At 42.9% G+C, this 19487-nt stretch overlaps 1 protein-coding gene across 1 annotated transcript in view; it reads right to left on the bottom strand.

Moving 5' to 3' along the window:
* MCMDC2 (minichromosome maintenance domain containing 2) overlaps window positions 1-19487 on the bottom strand; it is an 83712-nt gene that overhangs the window by 28480 nt on the left and 35745 nt on the right. Inside the window, exons 6-10 of the mRNA XM_030190162.1 lie at window positions 19153-19260; window positions 16674-16802; window positions 12295-12532; window positions 9377-9582; window positions 7641-7807 (exon numbers count right to left, since the gene is read on the bottom strand). Of these exons, the coding sequence (XP_030046022.1) occupies window positions 7641-7807; window positions 9377-9582; window positions 12295-12532; window positions 16674-16802; window positions 19153-19260 (848 nt within the window). The remainder of the gene's footprint in view (window positions 1-7640; window positions 7808-9376; window positions 9583-12294; window positions 12533-16673; window positions 16803-19152; window positions 19261-19487) is intronic.

The following is a 19487-nucleotide window of genomic DNA, read 5'->3' as shown; positions in this document are numbered from 1 at the left end:
TTTAAATTACAGAAGAACGTAACTTTGCACCATTCTAGCATTAAACCATATAGTACCAGGAGCAAATGCATTCCCTTTTATCTATAAATCCAAGCTCATAATGCCCAAATAATAAACAGACCTAAATCCACACCAAGGGTATTATAAAAAAAATAGAGTGCTTATTTATTTACAACCCCCCCCCCCCCCCCCAAGGGAGAGACAAAAAATATATGCAAAATCACCAAAACAAAGTCAATCCCACTGTAAAAATGATTCCAGGTTCCTATGGATCTATACTATCATATCGAGATATCATATCAAAACAACAATCTCAAAAGGCTCAAGACGTCCAACAGAGATCCCCATTTCAGAACTCCTTTGTCAGGGATGCCGTTGCAAATGGGGATCTCTGCTGAACATCTTGAGCAGTTAATGAAACAGCGACAGAACACAAAATTGAGATAAGTTCGATCCTTACTGTTTTTGAAAATACCGGTGCTGTTATTTTGTTTAGTTTATGGATTGATTTTTTGAAAACTGTTTTCAGTCAACAGACTGAACTTTTTTTTACCATCTTTCTTTGATATAAAATAACAGTTTTATATAAAAAATAAACAAAAGTAAGGGAAACAAAAATTGGGAGCATTAACTTGTATAAAATGCTTGTACGTTTGGGTAGCTTGCCAAGTGCCCTTGACCTGGATTGGCCGCTGTCGGGGACAAGATACTGGGCTCGATGGACCTTTGGTCTTTTCCCAGTATGGCATTACTTATGTACTTATGATGTATAGAGCTTTTCAAGTGAACCAAATTTACGGCTGAACTCACTGAGATCAAGCTCGGCTGTGGATACAGCCTATACTGAATTCCTCTTTGTTCTCTTTTAAAATAAAGCCTTTTGAGACTGTTGTTTTGATATGATATCTCGATGTGATAGTATAGATCCCTAGGAATCTGGTATCATTTTAACAGTGGTATTTATTTACAAAGCAGCAAAACAATACGAAAATAGCAAGAATGAAGACAATGAAAGTCTTATAGAAACAGCTCAGAGTAAACGCACATCATCCTAGGTAGACTTATAATTCAGTCAGCTACTCTACACCCACAGCACTTATAAAATATCTATACATGGCAACTATACAATGTGATGCACATGTCCAGTAGATGGCAAGAGTGTTCCTCAGATGGTCAGACGCAACGCTGGGCTGCACTTCAGATGGCATGTCAACACAGAAGCTTTTGCTTCAGATAAGACGCACTGTTATAGAGAAAAATCATGAGCTGTAGCTGGGTTAGTGACGTACATTCTGGCCTTGTTGGTGACACACACATAACTGTTTATCCCAAATGTTATAGCTTCAAGGGCCACAATATTGTCTTACTGGCACCAAACTGAAGGGGTCACGTTGTTAAGAAGCCAGGGTTTCATAAATAATATGCAGTTTTGCCAGCCACAGTGCTTCTCTGGTTACAAGAAAAATTCCAAGAGTCCTTGGCTGGTCTGGCCATGATGTCAGTACTGATAACAACATGGTTATTCTGGTACAATGGCACCCTTGACAGCATTCTTTTGTCAGTATGCAAGGTTGAGGCTCATTAAGCAACAGGCTTTAGTAGTGAAAGATGAAATAAATCAGTCTGCATTTTTAAATTTATTTATTTATAACCATTTAAATTTTTACAAGTGATAAAACAACTTGCCAGAAATCCAGAGAAAGTAATATATAGGAATTATTTCAGCCAGGTAATTCTATTCTCTTCCTTAGACCACTAAATAGGGAGAGTGAAACAAGACAAGAAGAGCAATTAAACAGTAAACAGAAAAAAAAATACCATGGTATTAACCTGATTATCCCCAGATATTGCTTGTCTAATTCATTATTCCACATTGATCATCTGGTTGGCTTCTTCAAGGCCAATACAGTGTATATAGTCAAATCATTTCATTGAAAATATACTTATTGTCCAATATTAGTTAGAAATAATACATCTGATTACATTCTTTCTCTTTTAAAAAAACAGAAGTTATTTAACAATACATGTACTTAAGTCTCTAATTCAAATCCCACTGATTAAAGTAATCCCAGTTTTCACAGGCTTCACTCCTTTTTAAAGTAATAATTGAGGAAATATTTCTGAGGAAAACTTTAGGAGTCATATCCGGAACTCTGGGATAAACAATAATCTCAATATTAATCATCTATAATAATATTCATTTTATTATTCAAAGTTTCTGGTCTATTATCATTTTCAAAATCATAACCACTTCTTGCTCGTGTAGAATCATTTGTTATATCAATTTTTCACTCTCAAAGGGTTCAGTTAAATTGTCCATGTAACTCTCTAATAAAATTATATCTGAAACAAAATTATTTACTGCCACCGCTAGGTCCCGAAGCGCCTTCCAGATGGTATTCAATGTAACTTCCACGGGAACCCAAAACTCCAAGTTGATTTTCCTTAGGTGTTTAGGAGTGTTTCTGCCGATTCAGTTTCTGCTGTAAATGTCCTCCGTTTCAGCATATGCCTCTAACTCACTCCTCCACTCCTTTGGACATGGTGGTTGAATAATTCGGGAGTGATGGAGTTGTTTTTTCCAGGTCCAAGAGCGTCGATGCTCCTTTGCCGGCGCTAATCAAAGGACTCGCCAACCCTTTTATCTGTGGGCAGTTCGTTGCACAGCAGTCCCGCACCTGCTGCTCAAGGGACAAAACGCTGGCCATCGGCGGCTGACCGCTGGTTGTCCCCTTCCTCTCAGTTAAGGTATTTGCAATTGCAGAGAGGAAATTTACGTAAAGAAAACAAAACTTCAGAGGGCAGCTGGGCCGTTGGTCATACGAACTTCAGGTCGCCATCTTACCCCTCTCCCAGTTTGGGACACTCTTTGTCTGGTTTCTCCTCAGAGGACTGTCTGATATGGGTAACCCATCAGCATAGCCCCCTGAGTCATTGAAACACAGAAGCCCCTCCACCACTACAAGGTGGTGTCCCTTCGGAGGGAAATCAGTCTGCATTTTTAAAGTCAGGTTGTTAATGCCAGATAGTACCATGTATTATAATCTGACATATCTTTGCTATATAGGAACATATAAGTGCTGTATATAGTGCTTATTTTGCTCCTAAAGGGAGCATTTCTGAAAATGCTACCCTGGAGGATCTGAATTTCAGTGTTCTAACTAAGAGCCTAAATTTGGCTTTCAGGACCTCCCTCCCACATTTTCATGTGTCACTGGTACCCACACATACCAAGACAGCCATAGGCGTAGACTGGGGGGGGCGAGGGGGGGCAGTGCCCCCCCAAACGACGCGAGGCGCTGCCGCGCCATTAGTTAAAAAAAAAAAAACAAACACATGCAGGCACGCGCTCCTCTCCGTCCGATTGGCTTCCCTGCCCTCTCTATCTGCGTCCCGCCTTCCTCTGACGTCATTTCCTTTCGGCGGGACGCAGACAGAGAGGGCAGGGAAGCCAAGCGGACGGAGAGGAGCGTCTCCGTCTACTCCTCTCTCTTCCTCCCTCCCTCCAGCGCAGGCAGCAGTCTTTTCCAGCGTTCCTGGCAGCGGTAGCGTTGTACACGCTGCCTTTGGCTCTGCCCCGAAGCCTTCTCTTCAAGTTCCTGTTCCCGCATAGGTGGGAACAGGAACTTGAAGAGAAGGCTTCCGGGGCAGACCGAAGGCAGCGTGTATATCGCTACAGCTGCCAGGAACGCTGGAAAAGACTGCTGCCTGCGCCGGAGGGAGGGAGGAAGAGAGGGGGTAAACGAGTCACCATCTTGGACCTCGCGCGGGGGGGAGGGGTGGGGAGCAGAGGGAAGATGGATAGTACTGGGAGCAGAGGGAAGGAGCAAGAGATGGATGGGACTGGGAGGGTGGGAAGCAGTGGGAAGGAGCAGGAGATGGATGGGACTGGGAGGGTGGGAAGCAGTGGGAAGGAGCAGGAGATGGATGGGACTGGGAGGGGGGGGAAGGAGCGAGAGATGGATGGGACTGGGAGGGGTGGGTGGGGAGCAGAGGGAAGGACCAGGAATTGGATTGGACTGGGAAAGGAGGTGAGCAGAGGGAAGGAGCAGGAGATGGATGGGACTGGGAGGGGTGGGGAGCAGCGGGAAGGAGCAAGAGATGGTTGGGACTGGGAGGGGTGGGGAGCAGAGGGAAGGAGCAAGAGATGGATGGGACTGGGAGGGTGGGAAGCAGTGGGAAGGAGCAGGAGATGGATGGGACTGGGAGGGTGGGAAGGAGCAGGAGATGGATGGGACTGGGAGGGTGGGAAGCAGTGGGAAGGAGCAGGAGATGGATGGGACTGGGAGGGGTGGGAAGGAGCAAGAGATGGATGGGACTGGGAGGGGTGGGGGGGGAGCAGAGGGAAGGACCAGGAATGGGATTGGACTGGGAAAGGAGGTGAGCAGAGGGAAGGAGCAGGAGATGGATGGGACTGGGAGGGGTGGGGAGCAGCGGGAAGGAGCAAGAGATGGTTGGGACTGGGAGGGGTGGGGAGCAGAGGGAAGGAGCAAGAGATGGATGGGACTGGGAGGGGTGGGGAGCAGAGGGATGGACCAGGAGATGGATGGGATTTGGAGAGGTCAGGCACAGCAGAGGGAAGGAGCAAGAGATGGATGGGACGGAGGGATGGTGAGCAGAGGGAAGGAACAGAAGATGGATGGGACTGGGAGGGGTGGGGAGCAGAGGGAAGGAGCAAGAGATGGATGGGACTGGGAGGGTGGGGAGCAGAGGGAAGCCTACTGGAAAGAAGACACTGCATAAAACAGAAGACACTGGGATCAAAGCGAATAGAAAAACTACATGATCAGACAACAAAGGTAAATAAAAGTTTATTTTATTCATAATTTATTAATTGAAATGTGTCAGCTTTTTGAAATGTGCATCTGTGATATTTTGCCTGTAAATTTCATTTCCTTCCTCCATATTAGCATATTCATTTGCATATGTATATATGCAAATGATATGCTAATATGCTCCGCCCATTTTTTGCCCCCCCAAATGAAACAGTCAAACTACGCCTATGAAGACAGCTGACTCCTCCCCAGCACTATCTAAAATCTTATCTAGGTGCCGCATGAGGTTTCCCACCTTTGCACCAGGCAAGCATATGACCAGGCAATCCTCATGTCTACCAGCCACCCAACTATCTACATGCCTAATGATCGAATCATCAATTACAACAGTTGTTGTAACCCTTCCCTCCTGCACAGAAGCACCTGGAAACATATCCTTGGTGCGAAAGGCTATTGCATCCCCTGGTGGGCAGGTCCGGGCTATAGAATTACTTCCTACTTCACTAAGGTGATGTTCTCCTTTTAGGAGACCTGTCTCCTCTAAGGCAGCACAGGCACCTCTAGACTAGAGGTGGAACTTCTCTACAAAGTCCCTGTAGGCCTCCTCTATATACCTCTCTGTCTCCCTCAGCTCCTCCAAGTCTGCTACTCTAGCCTCAAGAGAACTGACTCATTCTCTGACAGCTAAGAGCTCTTTGCATCGAGCACATACATATAACCTCTTACCAACTAGGAAATAATCATACACGTGACACTCCGTGCAAAAGACCGGACAATACCCCTCTCGCTGCTGGACTGCTGTCTGCATCTTAGTATTATTGTGTTGTTTACTTAATTAAAACTTAAGGTACTAGGGATATCAGACTAATATAAGTAGACTATATGGTATATTGTGTGAATTATTTAGTGTTTGCTTCTCAGAAAGCAATGAAATGTAATTAAAACTCTGTAATGAAAACTCCCCTATTGTTATCCTAATTAGAATAAAGACTATAAATGAGATGTGCTAGGGGTGGGGTTTGGGGAGGATGGGTGGGTAAGACGACTGAACTAGGCCCTGCTGTGCATTCTGGAGGCTATCTGTTTATGCTGTAGGCTGTGACAGTAAGTTTCTACCTTAGGCAGAAAGTTCAAGTTTAAAACTATGGGGAAAAGGGTTTTACACTGCGAAAACTAGTTAATAAAGTTTGCTTTTCTAACTTCAAACTGTCTTTATCAATAAACCTACAATTTCTCTTTTATCCCCAAAAACCAAAGTACAGAGCAAAATAACATTCACTTACCCAGAGTAATGTCCTCTTCTCTCAGAAAAAAGCCCTATGCTCTAAGCCAGACTTGATTAATCACAACTTTAACCAGCCATTCATTGCCCATACTGATGCTTCAAAGGTGGGCCTATGTGTAGTCCAGAGTCCAGGCCCAAGAAGTAGATGGGGCAAAGACCCAATAGCCTCCTTCAGTCAGACTTTGCTTCCCTGTGAGAATTATGCGGTGATTGAAAATTAGAGACTAGCCATAAAATGGGATTTGGAGGCAATCCAGTATTACCTGCTGGGGAGATGGTTCACTCAGGTCACAGACCATTAGTCACTCAAGAGGCTGGCCAGACATAAGGAACCTAATGGCTGAATCGTGTAGTGGTTCCTGAGCCTACAGCATTTCTCATTCAATATGTGGCATTGGGGAGGAAAGGAGCATGAGAATGTGAACTCTCTCTCTCTTGTGAGGTAGCTCCTACTGAATCAGGTGCTCAAATGGGGACAGTTAAGCTGAGAAAGAATGTATATGACAGAGTATATAGGAAGATAAAGGTTCTTCTTAAGCATGCTCCCTCACATGGCTACATTAAGAGGCCCAGTCCTGGAAAGCTCAGTCAACAGATTGTGGTTCAGCCAGGGAAAACAAAAGCCCAGAGCTGGGGAAAGACAGAGGCCCAGAGAAGGAAGAAGCAGACCTCTAGAGTATTCCTACAAGACATATGTTTGAGGGACCAGAGAGGTAGACATGAAGTAGGAAACATTTTACTTTGCTAATTGTGCCCACTGTGATTTTTTTTATGGTCTGCTAGGAACCAATACCCTTTCTTTTGTTTGCTATTGAACTCCAAGTACTTTATGTATACTCCTGAGCTAACAGCCTCTGAAAGAAACAGGTTGATACGTGTTTTTGTTTTTGAACCACAGCATTTAAAAACTTGTTTGGTTCACTGTAAAGCCCTTGCCTGGCTGTGTTTCTGAAGGTTCCTTACCCCATACCTGCTCATGCTGTCACAAGCTGATATGAAATATTATTAATGGACCTGTCAAAGATTTTCTTGAAGAGAAAAATTAATTAAGTGATCGTACTCAAAATCAATCTAAGTCTTGGGGTGGTATAGGAGGAGGAATAAAGGTAAATATTATCTCCCAAGTTCTATATATGGCGCTCAAAATTGTGTGTGCAAATTTGGGCATGCACCCAATTTGCAAGCACAAATTAACTTTATAATGAGCTAATTAGTGCTAATTGGGAGCTAAATATTGGTGCTAATTATCAACAATTAAAATTTATGCTTCCATCTGCCTAGTCAGGATTCTATAGAGATGCACGTGTAAATTTTTCACGTGGATCTGAGAAAAGAGTGTGGCCATGGGAGGGGCATGGGCAGATCAGGGGCATTCCTAGAAATTGCGTGCAGTGTTATAGAATATGGCAGATCCAAAGCCTAATTTAGGCGCCAGGATTTACACCAGCATAGCATTCATTTTTATCAGTGCCCAAATTTGGGTGCCATTTAGAGAATCTAGTCCTATATCACCTGTGTGAAAATTATTTATATTACTATTGTAGCACAATTAGTATTTCAAGAACAACAGTATATTTTACCATTTGACCAATGAGGGGAGTATCTTTTTGCCCATGTCTTGTTGAAGAAGAATCCACAGCAACAAAAGACCAGAAACTGCACTGAACTGGAAACGTAATCTGCTGATCTACATCTTCTCCATACTTCTTTCCAGGAATAAACACTGTAATGCTCCTGCTATCTAAAACTAAGTCAGAACAATGACTGTTTAGTAGAAAAAAATTCAACATGAGTATGTTCTTTGTTCAAAAATTAACATTTCACAGTTTTTCACTTGAGAAACATTCAAACTTTAGTAGCAAAACAATATAAACAGAAACACTAACCTTGTTATATCTAGGGGAGTTGTACAGTAAAGTTTTGTAATAATCTATTTCAAAATTTTTGAGGGCCTAGTTTAATAGGGATTCCTGTTTATAAATCATCACTTAGATGTTCTATTCTATTCTGAGTACATATACCTTGCCAATTTCTCACTGCTTCTGAGTAGCTTAAAACAAAAAAGAGTCAACACAGTATGTTGAGAAGTACAATAATGAAAACAAAGTAGGATTACACTATGTAATATTTAGAGAATAAAAAATGATTTCAGGTTTTTGTGAGAGAGTACAGGAAGGCACAGTTTTAAGTTGCTGTGGAAGATGATTCTAAATTTTAACAGCCTGAAACAGAAAAGAGGAGCCAGCATTTCTAGTGCACTGGTCCCCCTGACATGCCAGGACACCAACTGGGCACCCTAGGGGGCACTGCAGTGGACTTCATAAATTGTTCCCAGGTACATAGCTCCCTTACCTTGTGTGCTGAGTCCCCCAAACCCACAACTGTACACCACTACCATAGCCCTTACAGGTGAAGGGGGTACCTAGATGTGGGTACAGTGGGTTTTGGAGGGCTCACTGTTTCCTCCACAAACATAATAGGTAGGGGGGGGGGGTATGGGCCTGGGTCCACCTGCCTGAAGTGCACTGCAGTACCCACTAAAACTGCTCCAGGGACCTGCATACTGCTGTCATGAACCCGAGTATGACATCTGAGGCTGGCATAGAGGCCGTTAATATTTTGAAAGAAATTTGAGGGTGAGAAGGGGTTAGTGACCACTGGGGAATTCTCTCCGGTGGTCATTTGGTCATTTCGGGCACCTTTTTGTGCCTTGGTTGTAAGAAAAACACGACCAGGTAAAGTCGTTCAAGTGTTAGTCAGGGATGTCCTTGTTTCTTTCGATTATGGGTCAAGGATGTCCAAGTGTTAGGCATGCCCAAGTCCCACCTTCGCAACGCCTCCAACACGCCCCCATGGACTTTGGCCATCCCTGCGACGGAAAGCAGTTGGGGAATGTCCAAAATCGGCTTTCGATTATACTGAATTGGACGACCCTGGGAGGACGTCCATCTTCCGATTTATGTCGAAATATGGGCGTCTTTCTCTTTCAAAAATGAGCCCAATAGCTTTTAAGTTGGTGTTGTGTATTACCCTAGGTATTATCAAAGAATTCAGTACTTAATGTGGTATTCTTAAAACCCATGACAATACTCAAAGATTGGATTATCAATCTACCACCTTTCTATTCCAATAGTAACACCATTAAGTCTCAGCTGCTCAATAGACAATGATAAAGGTTCTTGTGTCCTACCTGTTACTATAAATTACTACTGATTTTAAAATGCCAATCGAATCTAAAACTGCTACAGTGATATTCTAATATTTCCTAACTGCTGTGCCTACTTGAAAGCCAGGACATTGAGAACTATATGCTCACCTGACTGAAGAAGGTCTAGTTTATCTTTTTTGTATGAAGACAATTCTCCTATAAAACAGATTCCACCTTTAGCAAGTAGGGCACTGCCAGCCTGAATACTGGCAGTTCCAGTCCCATGCTCATCTTTAGTCACAATGGCAAAAAGTTCACTAAATGTTAGATGGCGAATGCCACGAGGCACTAGACAAACACTATAACTCAAAAGTCTAAAAAATAAAAAACAAATCTTAGGTCAGCAATCTGAAACGGATTTTTCACTTGAAGAGCGAAAACAGTGCAAACATAAATTGCATCTTTTTTTTATACTGTATAATTTATTTTTAGCCCAAATTTTTCCTGTTTTTCTTCCAGTTCATTCAAAAGCAGATTTTACTGGGCTTTGGTACCATAAGCCTTCATTGCCAGTCATTGGCTTTTCTTTCCCCATTTTTAACCTCTTCATATCCTACTAGATCAGGTATCATAGTGATAGTCAGCAGCACCTTGCCAAGAACTCTCTCTAAAATGCGATAAATATAAACTCAGAATCTGGCTATGAGATATTGCAATTGTGCAATGGCTGGAACTTCCTCTCTTTCCACCCCCCCCCCCCTTATGATTTGAAATCGGTACTGGTCTTATACACTAAAAGGGTACAGTGATGTGGTATCTGTGTTAGTCCACTTTTCAAGATAATACATAGAAATAAAACAAAACATAGAAAAGAATATAAGATGATACCTTTTTTACTGGACTAACAATACATTCTTTGATTACTTTTCAAAGGTAACTCTTCTTCTTCAGATCAGAAATAAGCAAATGTTGATAAATAACAGTGTATAAGTGAAACACCAAAGCATTCCAATGACAGTTTCACAGGAAAAGGGTGGGGTGGGTAAGGTGAGAAACAGGAGCAGCAGGTTGGATGAGAGACAGGGACCCTCATGATCAAAAGCAAACTCCAGCGCTAGAGGCTGTTAACGCCATACTAGTGCCGGAGTTTGCTGCCGACCCATGATCAGAGCCCTCGAGCGCCTGAAACAACGCACTTGAGGGCTCTTAGCGCAAGTAGCATGCAAATGCATGCTAAACAGGGCTCTTAGCGCAATTAACTTGCAAATGCATGCTAATCAGCGCTTAACGCATTCATCCCCAATGATCAGCATCCAGCGCGCCAAAGATTGGGTCGCTGGCCGCGGCAAAATCAACGCCAGCTCCGAGCTGGTGTTAGACTTTGCGGATCATTGGGGAGGAACGGTGAGCCCTGTCCAGCATGCACTTGCTCTCCCACCCAGTGACGGGGGGGGGGGGGGGGGCTGGAGGTCCGGTGGCTCTCCAGCCCCCCCCAAACCCCCAGAAATTGTGAAGTGGCCTCCTCTGGCCAAACGCTCTCCCACCCAGCGATTCCCTTACATGGTCTGTAGCCTCGCCCAGTGCATCCCAGGATGCAATGGGCGGGGCTGGGCGCCACCATTGTGCAGCGGTGTCGATTGGAAGAGGAGGGAGGCAGGCTGCGACCCTCCTCCAATGAAAGGTAGGGGGGCCAGGAGGCGGGTTGTCACCACGGACCACCAGGGATTGAAAGGAGAACGCTGGGGGGGGGGAGGAGTTGGGGTGGGCTGGAGGTCCACTGGACCTCCAGCCCCCACCCACCCCCGTCGATGGGTGGGCAGGTGGGAGAGCGTTTGGCCGGAGACGGCCACTTCACAATTTCTGGGGGTTGGGGGGGGGGGGCTGGAGACCCACCGGATCTCCAGCCCTCCCTGAACATGGAGGGGGTGGGATCATCGGGGGGGGACCAGAGGTCGACCGGACCTCCAGCCCCACCCCCCCCCCGTCGCTGGATGGGAGGGTGGGAGAGGGTTTGGCCAGCGGCAGCCACGTTTTCTGGGGGTTGGGGGGGGGGGGGGCTGGAGACCCACCAGACCTCCAGCCCCCGTTGTTCGGGCCTCGGGGCAGGCTGTTTGACAGGTTTGGGCTTTTGACAGCCCAGACCTGTCAAACAAGTGCTCTAAAGTGATGTCATCAGGGAAGCCCTGTAGGAAGGAGGAGTTGGGACAGCAGCCTGCCAATGAGAGTTCATCTTCAGGGAGATGGGCGTTCTAGGATGTCAGCCAGCCAATAGAAGGAAGCAGCAGGAATAGCTGGGGGTGGAACCAAGCCCGTTTCCCCACAAATGCTGTTTCTTTGATGGACCCTTGTCTTCCTTGTATTTTTGGTAAGTCACCATTACTTTTATGCATTACATTCAGTACTGCCCCCCCACAATTTCTTGCCAGTAAAATGTCATTTGAAAAAGAAACATGGCACGGTTTTCATACACATAAAGAAGCTGTGTGTAAGCTGGTATACTTTTTTTTGCTCCATCTTCCCTGCCTTGTGTCTCCCCTTCTCCTACTTGTGATAATGAAAAACCGGCAGGTCCAGACCTCCCGTTAAAATTTCCATGGTAAAGGTAGGGACTGCTTTTGTGTATGGGGTCGGAAACAGTAGTGCATTGCATTGCATTGCATGCACATTATAATAGTAATTAGCTCATTATAATAGCTTTGCATTCCGTTTTCGTTAGCTGCTACCGTGTCAGGAAAATGGGTTAGAGCTGTACCGAATAGCATATTTTACTATTCATCCAAATATGAATAATGGGCACTGAGCTTTAACATAAATAATAAAAGAAACAATGTGAAATCAGAAATCAAGTGTTTATTTCAGTACAATTTAGCACAATAGATCCCTGGATTAAACGTATTCAAATTTAAATCACTATTTGGTCGAATTGGCTCGAATATGAACTTTCGGTACATCCCTAGTTTAAATACCTGAAATTTAAAAAAAAGGCACTTATGAGGTTAGCCCCATTGCTGATCAAATAAGTGCTTTCAATATTGTCTTATTTCTGTAATATTTATTTTGTTAAAACAACTCTAGTCTCATTTTACCTGTCTACAATTAAAGTATCGCTTGTCACAACCAAAAGGTCCAGATAATCCATGCTTTCCTTCTGTTCATCACATGTTTGTACCAGACTTAACAGCATACAGAGTTTGAGAGTATTATAAGTGCCTAGTGGAACAACTGATGATGCAAAGTTATTGATAAGAATGGCTGTGAACTTCCAAGGTGAACTCAGAGTCATGGAGTGCAAACTTTTAAATCTGTCACTGATTGAAAATACACCTGAGGTTAAAAAAAAAAGGTAAAAACTTATAAACAGTTCTTAACTAAACCTATACATGAAGTTAAATTAATATTCTATGATATTGCAAGAACTTATATCAGTATATAATAAAAGAGCAGGCTAATAGCATAAGCTTAATATAGAATTTAGTAATTCTAAGTATGGAGTCTAAATAAAAAAAAAATATGCAAATTACATGTGGCCTCCTTACACTCCCTTGAAGATTTAACACTTACCAACACTTTTTTACTCTGCAACTGCTAACCAAAAAATATTATTTTAACAGCACAGTTATGAGTGCTTACGGAGTTTTGAAATATGGTGTCGTCCAGCAACACATTAATGCAGGCTTGGTGCCATGTGCAGGCATTAAGTTTTTGTTGGCAGTATAAGTTTAGTCTTGTGCGGTGTCCCTGATTGGCCAGCAGTGCTGTCAAGTCCTTTTGGGAGGAATAGGTGGTTGCAGCTAGGGAAAGGGTGGATACACAACAGCTAGGCTATTTTTTTCCAGACTACTCCACATTAGGGAAATTTTCATTACCCGAATAGGCTTTCTGGACTGTTAACATTAATTTCAAATCAACCCTGCTGACATCATTATCAAAGGCTAAAAATATCCACCTCCAACACTGAGATTTGTCCATTAAAGGTGGTTGTTTCAGGTCTTTGATGAAGGTATCAGGTCAGCTGCAGGTCTATTGTTTCTTATTTCCTATATTATGGTGTCAATTTTCACTGCCACTCATGCAAGTGTATACTTACCGCAAAATTTCTAGCAGGGCACCTAGGCACTATTCTACAAGGATGTAATTTGCACAGCACATAAATACAAGAGGGATGTTTACAAGGTTAGAGCATGGGTGGGGCTCCCACTTGCGCATGTAACTTACAACAATTTACATGCGTCCCTGCTGCATTTACATGCCTGAAGTTACACCAGGTCTATTGCTGGTGTAACTGCAAATGTATAAAATGTTAGGCATGTTGATACCAGGTTACGCCAATATTCTATAATGGCATCTGGGCACTTAGATATCATTATAAAATATACACCCATCGCGTGTCCTCAATGTGCCTAAATGGAGGTGCTCAGTTGTAAAATTGCCCCTCTAACACTAGGGGGGGGAATAGCCTAATGGTTAGAGCACGGGGCTGATGACAGGGAAAGCCTGATTCAAATCTCACTGTTTATTGTGATCTTGGGCAAGTCACTTAGGATCCCTTTCAAAAAGCGTTGGTAAGCTTACCACACACTAACTCAGAACTACTGCTGGCCCAACGCGGACACTGGCGGTAGTTCCGCCTTGAGTGTGTGCCATTTCCAGCATGTTGGGAAAAATGTTTTTTTTTTTTAATAGCATAGCACTAACCCGGCAGTAAATCGGGCATTGCTGCATGCTGCCCAGTTACTGCTGGGCTACCGTGAGAGCCTTTACTGCCACCTCAGTGGGTGGTGGTAAGTGCTCCCTGCCGCAGGGCCACGCAGTAAGTGTTATCTTACTGCATGGCCATTTTTTTTATAGGGGCTTTTTACCCGCTGAGGTAAAAAGGGCCCTGGCATGTGGGAAAAACAATCTCTACTGCAGGTCCCTTTTCCCCACAGCTTAGTAAAAGGATCCCTTAACTCCTTCATTGCTTCGGTTACAAGCATAAGACTGTACGTACTCCAAGGACAGGGAAAATAACTGGTGTAACAATGTAACTTACTACTAAAATGTGTGAGCTAAAATGAACAAATACATTTATTTTTATATATACACAGAACAAAAAGGGCAGGATGAGTGTGTTCTGGAACAGGGCTACACATACGATATTCGGCCCCTATGAGGGGAATTCTATATATGGCGCCTAAAAAATCTGTGCGGAAAACATTTCCGCCTAAGCATTTTCTATAAGCGACGCATAGATTTAGGCGCAGTATATAGAATCCACTCGATATTCAAAGGAAAATGGCCGCTAAAACAGCACTTAAGCGGCTATCCGATGACATTCAGTGCTGGAGAGACGGATGATTTTTAAAGTGAGTATGGCACAAGTTTGGCAGCCATATTTGGCCACCATAATAGGTGGAATAACTTTGGCAGGTCTTACTTTAAGTGGCCAGCACTGAATATCAGCGTGGCCGGTTAAAATTGGACCTGCCAAAGATTAGCTAGATTTTCAATGCCGGTCACCGGAAACGGACCGGCACTGAATATCCAGGTTTAATGTCAACCGTGGGAGATAGCTCAGCTTTCTCTCGCGGTCTGAATACCAGGGCCCATATGCTTAGTTGATATCCCAGTGCCTAAAGCTACATGCATCCATTCACGTCAACGAAAACATGGCGTAAATCCCGGTGTGTAGATAAAGGCACACTGGGCCATATTCTACAACTAGGCATGTAAATTTTGGACCGCCCATGAAATGCCAATTTCCCCACCCAGAACCATGCTCCTTTTTGCCTAAGCATGTTAGAAGTCAGGTACACTGTATTACAGAATACGCTTAGTCACTTCTGCGCACAACTTGTAATTATTGCCACTAAAGATGCACATAGTATTACAGAATTCAGGGGATTCACACCTAATTTAGGCATAAGGATTTATACCAGGTATAAGTTAGTGTAAATCCTCATGCCCAAAATTGGGTGCGGATCCCGGCGCTAAGCGCTATTGTATAAATGGTGCCCAACTTGGAGCAGCGCTCAGCGCTCGTTTTTTTCAGTGCCCAAATTTGGGCGTCATTTACTGAATCTAGTTCGTAGTGTTGATATTTTGGGGTCTAATATGTATAGTAAGTCCCAATATTCAGATACTCTGCATCTCTCCCTATATATACATGTAATGATTTGTTAGGCCTTTAATTAGATGAAAGGGTGTCCAAATTTTTACATCTGCTATATTGTTTTCTTATTCTGGAAAATGCAAATAGTAATTAGGCATTAAACTTTGCAAAAAGATGTTATTTAATTTTGTACCATGAAGAGGTTGTGCCAGCTTCTACACACTTAGGAATTCATGGGGAAAAAAATTGAGCACAGGGTGCTTAAAATTTTGCACACAACTGTATGCATGTAAAATTTCTCAAAACCTTTATGCATACTAAAGAAGTATAATTGTATGTTGTTATTTTTGGTGGGATAATTTTCAAAGGGCAAGGATGCACCTACTTTCCCTCTGAAAATTGGTATAACTTATGTGCATATTGGCTGCTTAAGTTAGGTGGCCTGTTACTAAATTGCCCCATATGAGGGTAACTTTATAACTACTACTGTGCGCACAAGTAAAAAGCTCTTCATAGTACAAACCCTAAAGCAGCCCTGTACCAGGCTAAAATGTGTGATCAGATATACATGGCTTATTATATCTGATATACCTGCTTTCCTAACAAACACAGCAAAGTGGTTCACAATCAAAACTTATAGAAAAGAACACAAGTTTCATTATAAGATATGTACAGTGGTGTTCTTAAGTCCTGCATCACTTTAGAATTACATATAGAGATTCTATAAATGATGCCTAAAAAACTGACCCTGAAATCAGTGCCAACTAAGCATATTCTATAATTGGCGCTGATTATAGAATACGCTTAATTGATATCTCAGTGCCTACTACGCAAATTCATTTATAGTAATGGAAACTTGGGGTAAATCCCGGCACGTAGATTTACGCGCACTGGGTCATATTCTATAACTACACATGTAAATTTCAGAACGTCCACGAAACATTCATTTCCCCACCCATAACCACACCCCTTTTTGCCTGCACGCATTAGAAGTTCAGTGCACTTCGTTACAGAATATACTTAAGTTGTGCATGTAAATTCTAATCAGTACCAATTAATGCTCATTATTGCTTTTAAGTGCCGTTATCAGCTTGTTAAACTTGTTAAGTTACACGCATTGTTATACAATCTGGCACAGATCTCTAGGTGTGCTATACAGAATCTGGGGGGATAGTTCATTAACCAAACAACAATTTCACAGTATACATTCCCTTTCAGAAAATATTACCACTACCTTGGCCCTTCTAGAGAGGAAAATTCAGAACAGTTGTGAATTTACTTATTAATGCACTATGAAAAAATATTCCATCTACATATATCTAACAAAGCTACGGATTCCTTTAATCATGTTAAATTACAACACATCTGTCTTACTTTGAGGAATGTAGTAGTCTATACTGTTGCTTTCCATGCATATTGTATTTTGCGAGCTGTTTTGTACACTGGCTGGGATTCCTATAACTCTATACCTGCCTCCAATTTTCATTTTGTTGGACAACTCATCTATAGAGATATAATAAAAGATATTGTTGTAAGCTATATTAGAAACTTTCAAGTATGCTAGCTAGTGTATGTCATGGATTTTCTTCTGAACAAATATAGCTGACTGCTTAGGCCCCCTATTTACAACTCATAATGACCATACTATCAAATATTACAACTCCTCAAGAGAAGCAGACCAATATCACTGATATCATTGTCTTAGGGGGTCCTTTTACTAACGTGCACTGAAAAATGGCCTGCGGTAGTGTAGGCATGTGTTTTGGGCGCACGCAGATCCATTTTTCAGCATGCGCCCAAAACACGCAGTAAAAATATGAAAAACGTTTCTTCACAAAGCTTTACTATAGTGCATAATCTTATTGAATAATTCTTGTACAAAGGTACTGTAAATCTAGTTCAAAAGGCCTTATGACAAGGTGCTACAAGTAATTACAAAAGGGTAATTATGTTTCTCCGCAGACAAGCAGGGGGATGCAGGCACACTCCATGGTGATATCATCCAAACAGCATGTGTGTAGGAGCCCTCCTTTAGCTCACAGAAGTCTTTTCTGACCTGAGACTGTGCGGGGGTTCCCATGCTGCCTTTCGATCTATTTTGTCCACAGAAATGTGCAGATAAGCTCTCCTGCTCTCTTTAGCAAATCTCCACAAAATAAATAAATAAAATAAAGAATAAACAAATCCTACATAATAATTTGCATCTCCAACGTTCTGTGTCTGGATGCCTGGGTTCGTAACACAATTCCCATTGGTCACCCATCGCATCAGAACGTGATGACGTCAGACGGCGGATCAATGAGAGGAAAACGAAACCAGCACCAGCCACTAAAGGAACGGAGGAGGTGAGGATTCAATCGACGGAGAATCGCCCCCCCCTCCTCCGAGTTCCAGGCCCACCCCGCTCTCCTCCCACTTCCATGACCCCTGTGTCTTTGGAGTTCCAGACCCCTGCACCTCCCTCCCTCTCTGTCAGTGGCAGCCCGACCTGCGTTGGCTGCCCTCTTCTCGCAGTCCTTGCGCCTGCCCCTCGCCTTCGTTTGGCAGGATTTTCCTTTGGTAAAGCCATGTTGCCTCGGGTCCTGTAACCCGTCGGTTTCTAGAAAGTTAAATATCCTTTCTTTCAGCAGCGACTCCATTATGTTTCCTACCACCGACATGAGACGTACCGGTCTGTAGTTTCCCACTTCTTCACTGTCTCCACTTTTCTGAAGAGGGCCCACATCCGCTCGTCTCCAATCTCGCAGAACCTCTCCCGTCTCTAAAGATCTACTAAATAAATCTTTAAGAGGTCCTGCCAGGACCTCTCTGAGCTCCTTCAGTATCCTGGGATGTATCCCATCCAGCCCCATAGCTTTGTCCACCTTCAGATTCTCCAGCTGTTTATAAACTCTTTCTTTCATAAACAGCACAGTATCCACTCCATGCCCAGATGTTCCCTCGGCAGCCAACCGCGGTCCTTCTCCAGGATTTTTCTCCGTGAACACCAAAGAGAAATAATTGTTTAGCACGTTCGCTTTATCTTCATCACACTCCACATAGCCATTCTCATTATCTTTCAGTCTCGCAATTCCATTCCTATCTCTTCTCCTTTCTCCAATATATCTGAAAAAAGTCTTGTCACCTCTCTTTACATCTTTAGCCATTTTTTCTTCCACTTGCGCTTTCGCTAGCTGTATTTCCCTCTTTGCTTCTTTCAGTTTAATCCGATAATCTTTTCCGTGATCCTCTCGTTGCGTTCTTTTGTATTTCTTGAACAAAGCCTCTTTTGCTCTTATTGTTTCAGCTACTTGTTTGGAGAACCATATAGGCTTCCTGCTTCTCTTGTTTTTGTTTACTTTCCTCACAAAAAAATCAGTTGCCATATTTATAGCAGCCTTTAGCTTGGACTACTGTTTGAGACTTGGATGTGTTGGGGGCATGGGGCAGGGAATAGAAGCCTGGCAGGTGTGATTGAGGAATCAATGTCAGAAGGGGTTGATCTGTGGGAGGCCAGAATTTGACACTGACACTTGCCCCTTAAAGCAGGCATTTATTCGTGCCTGGGGGCATGTGTAAATTCCAATGTCTGTATTTTTTTCCTTCCCCATTGCTGAGAGATGAGCCAGAGATGGACTATATAAAGTACTGCCAAATGACCAAAAAGGAAGCCATTTTTATTCTACAAATGTTCAAAGTAGATACTCTTGTTGCTGTCATGATACAGACAGAAAACAGGTATAATTAAAGATGGTACTGTACTTTATTACAAAGATACATCTGTAAGAACGTATGCTTTTATAAAATCTGTAAACACAGGCCAAAATAAATTTTAGAAATTTGTATACTAATAGCTAATACAAAGAATCAATACCTCTTAGGAAAACTGTAAAAGACTGGAATCTGATACGTGGCTGATTACTAGAAAAGCCTTGAAAACTCTGGAGACATTTCACATCCATCATTTCAACCAGCTGCTTATCTTCCAAGCAAACACACAAGTGAAAATTAGTCTTCTTAAAGACAAATACACCGAATGTTAAACCACAGAAAATGTTCTAAATTACATTTATAATAAAATGAATATATTTCTTATGGAGCATGTATCTAACTGTACTAAGAGAGGGGTGGGGGATTAAGGTTGTACTGTTGTAGGGTTATACTAATGGGGAGAAGAGCATAAGGGGGGCTTTGATGTTTCCTGGGGAG

Source organism: Microcaecilia unicolor, chromosome 1 (genome assembly GCF_901765095.1).
Source record: "Microcaecilia unicolor chromosome 1, aMicUni1.1, whole genome shotgun sequence".
Lineage (NCBI taxonomy): Eukaryota > Metazoa > Chordata > Amphibia > Gymnophiona > Siphonopidae > Microcaecilia > Microcaecilia unicolor.
The sequence above is the reverse complement of the archived record's forward strand: the minus strand, read 5'-3'. Positions and strand labels throughout refer to the sequence as shown.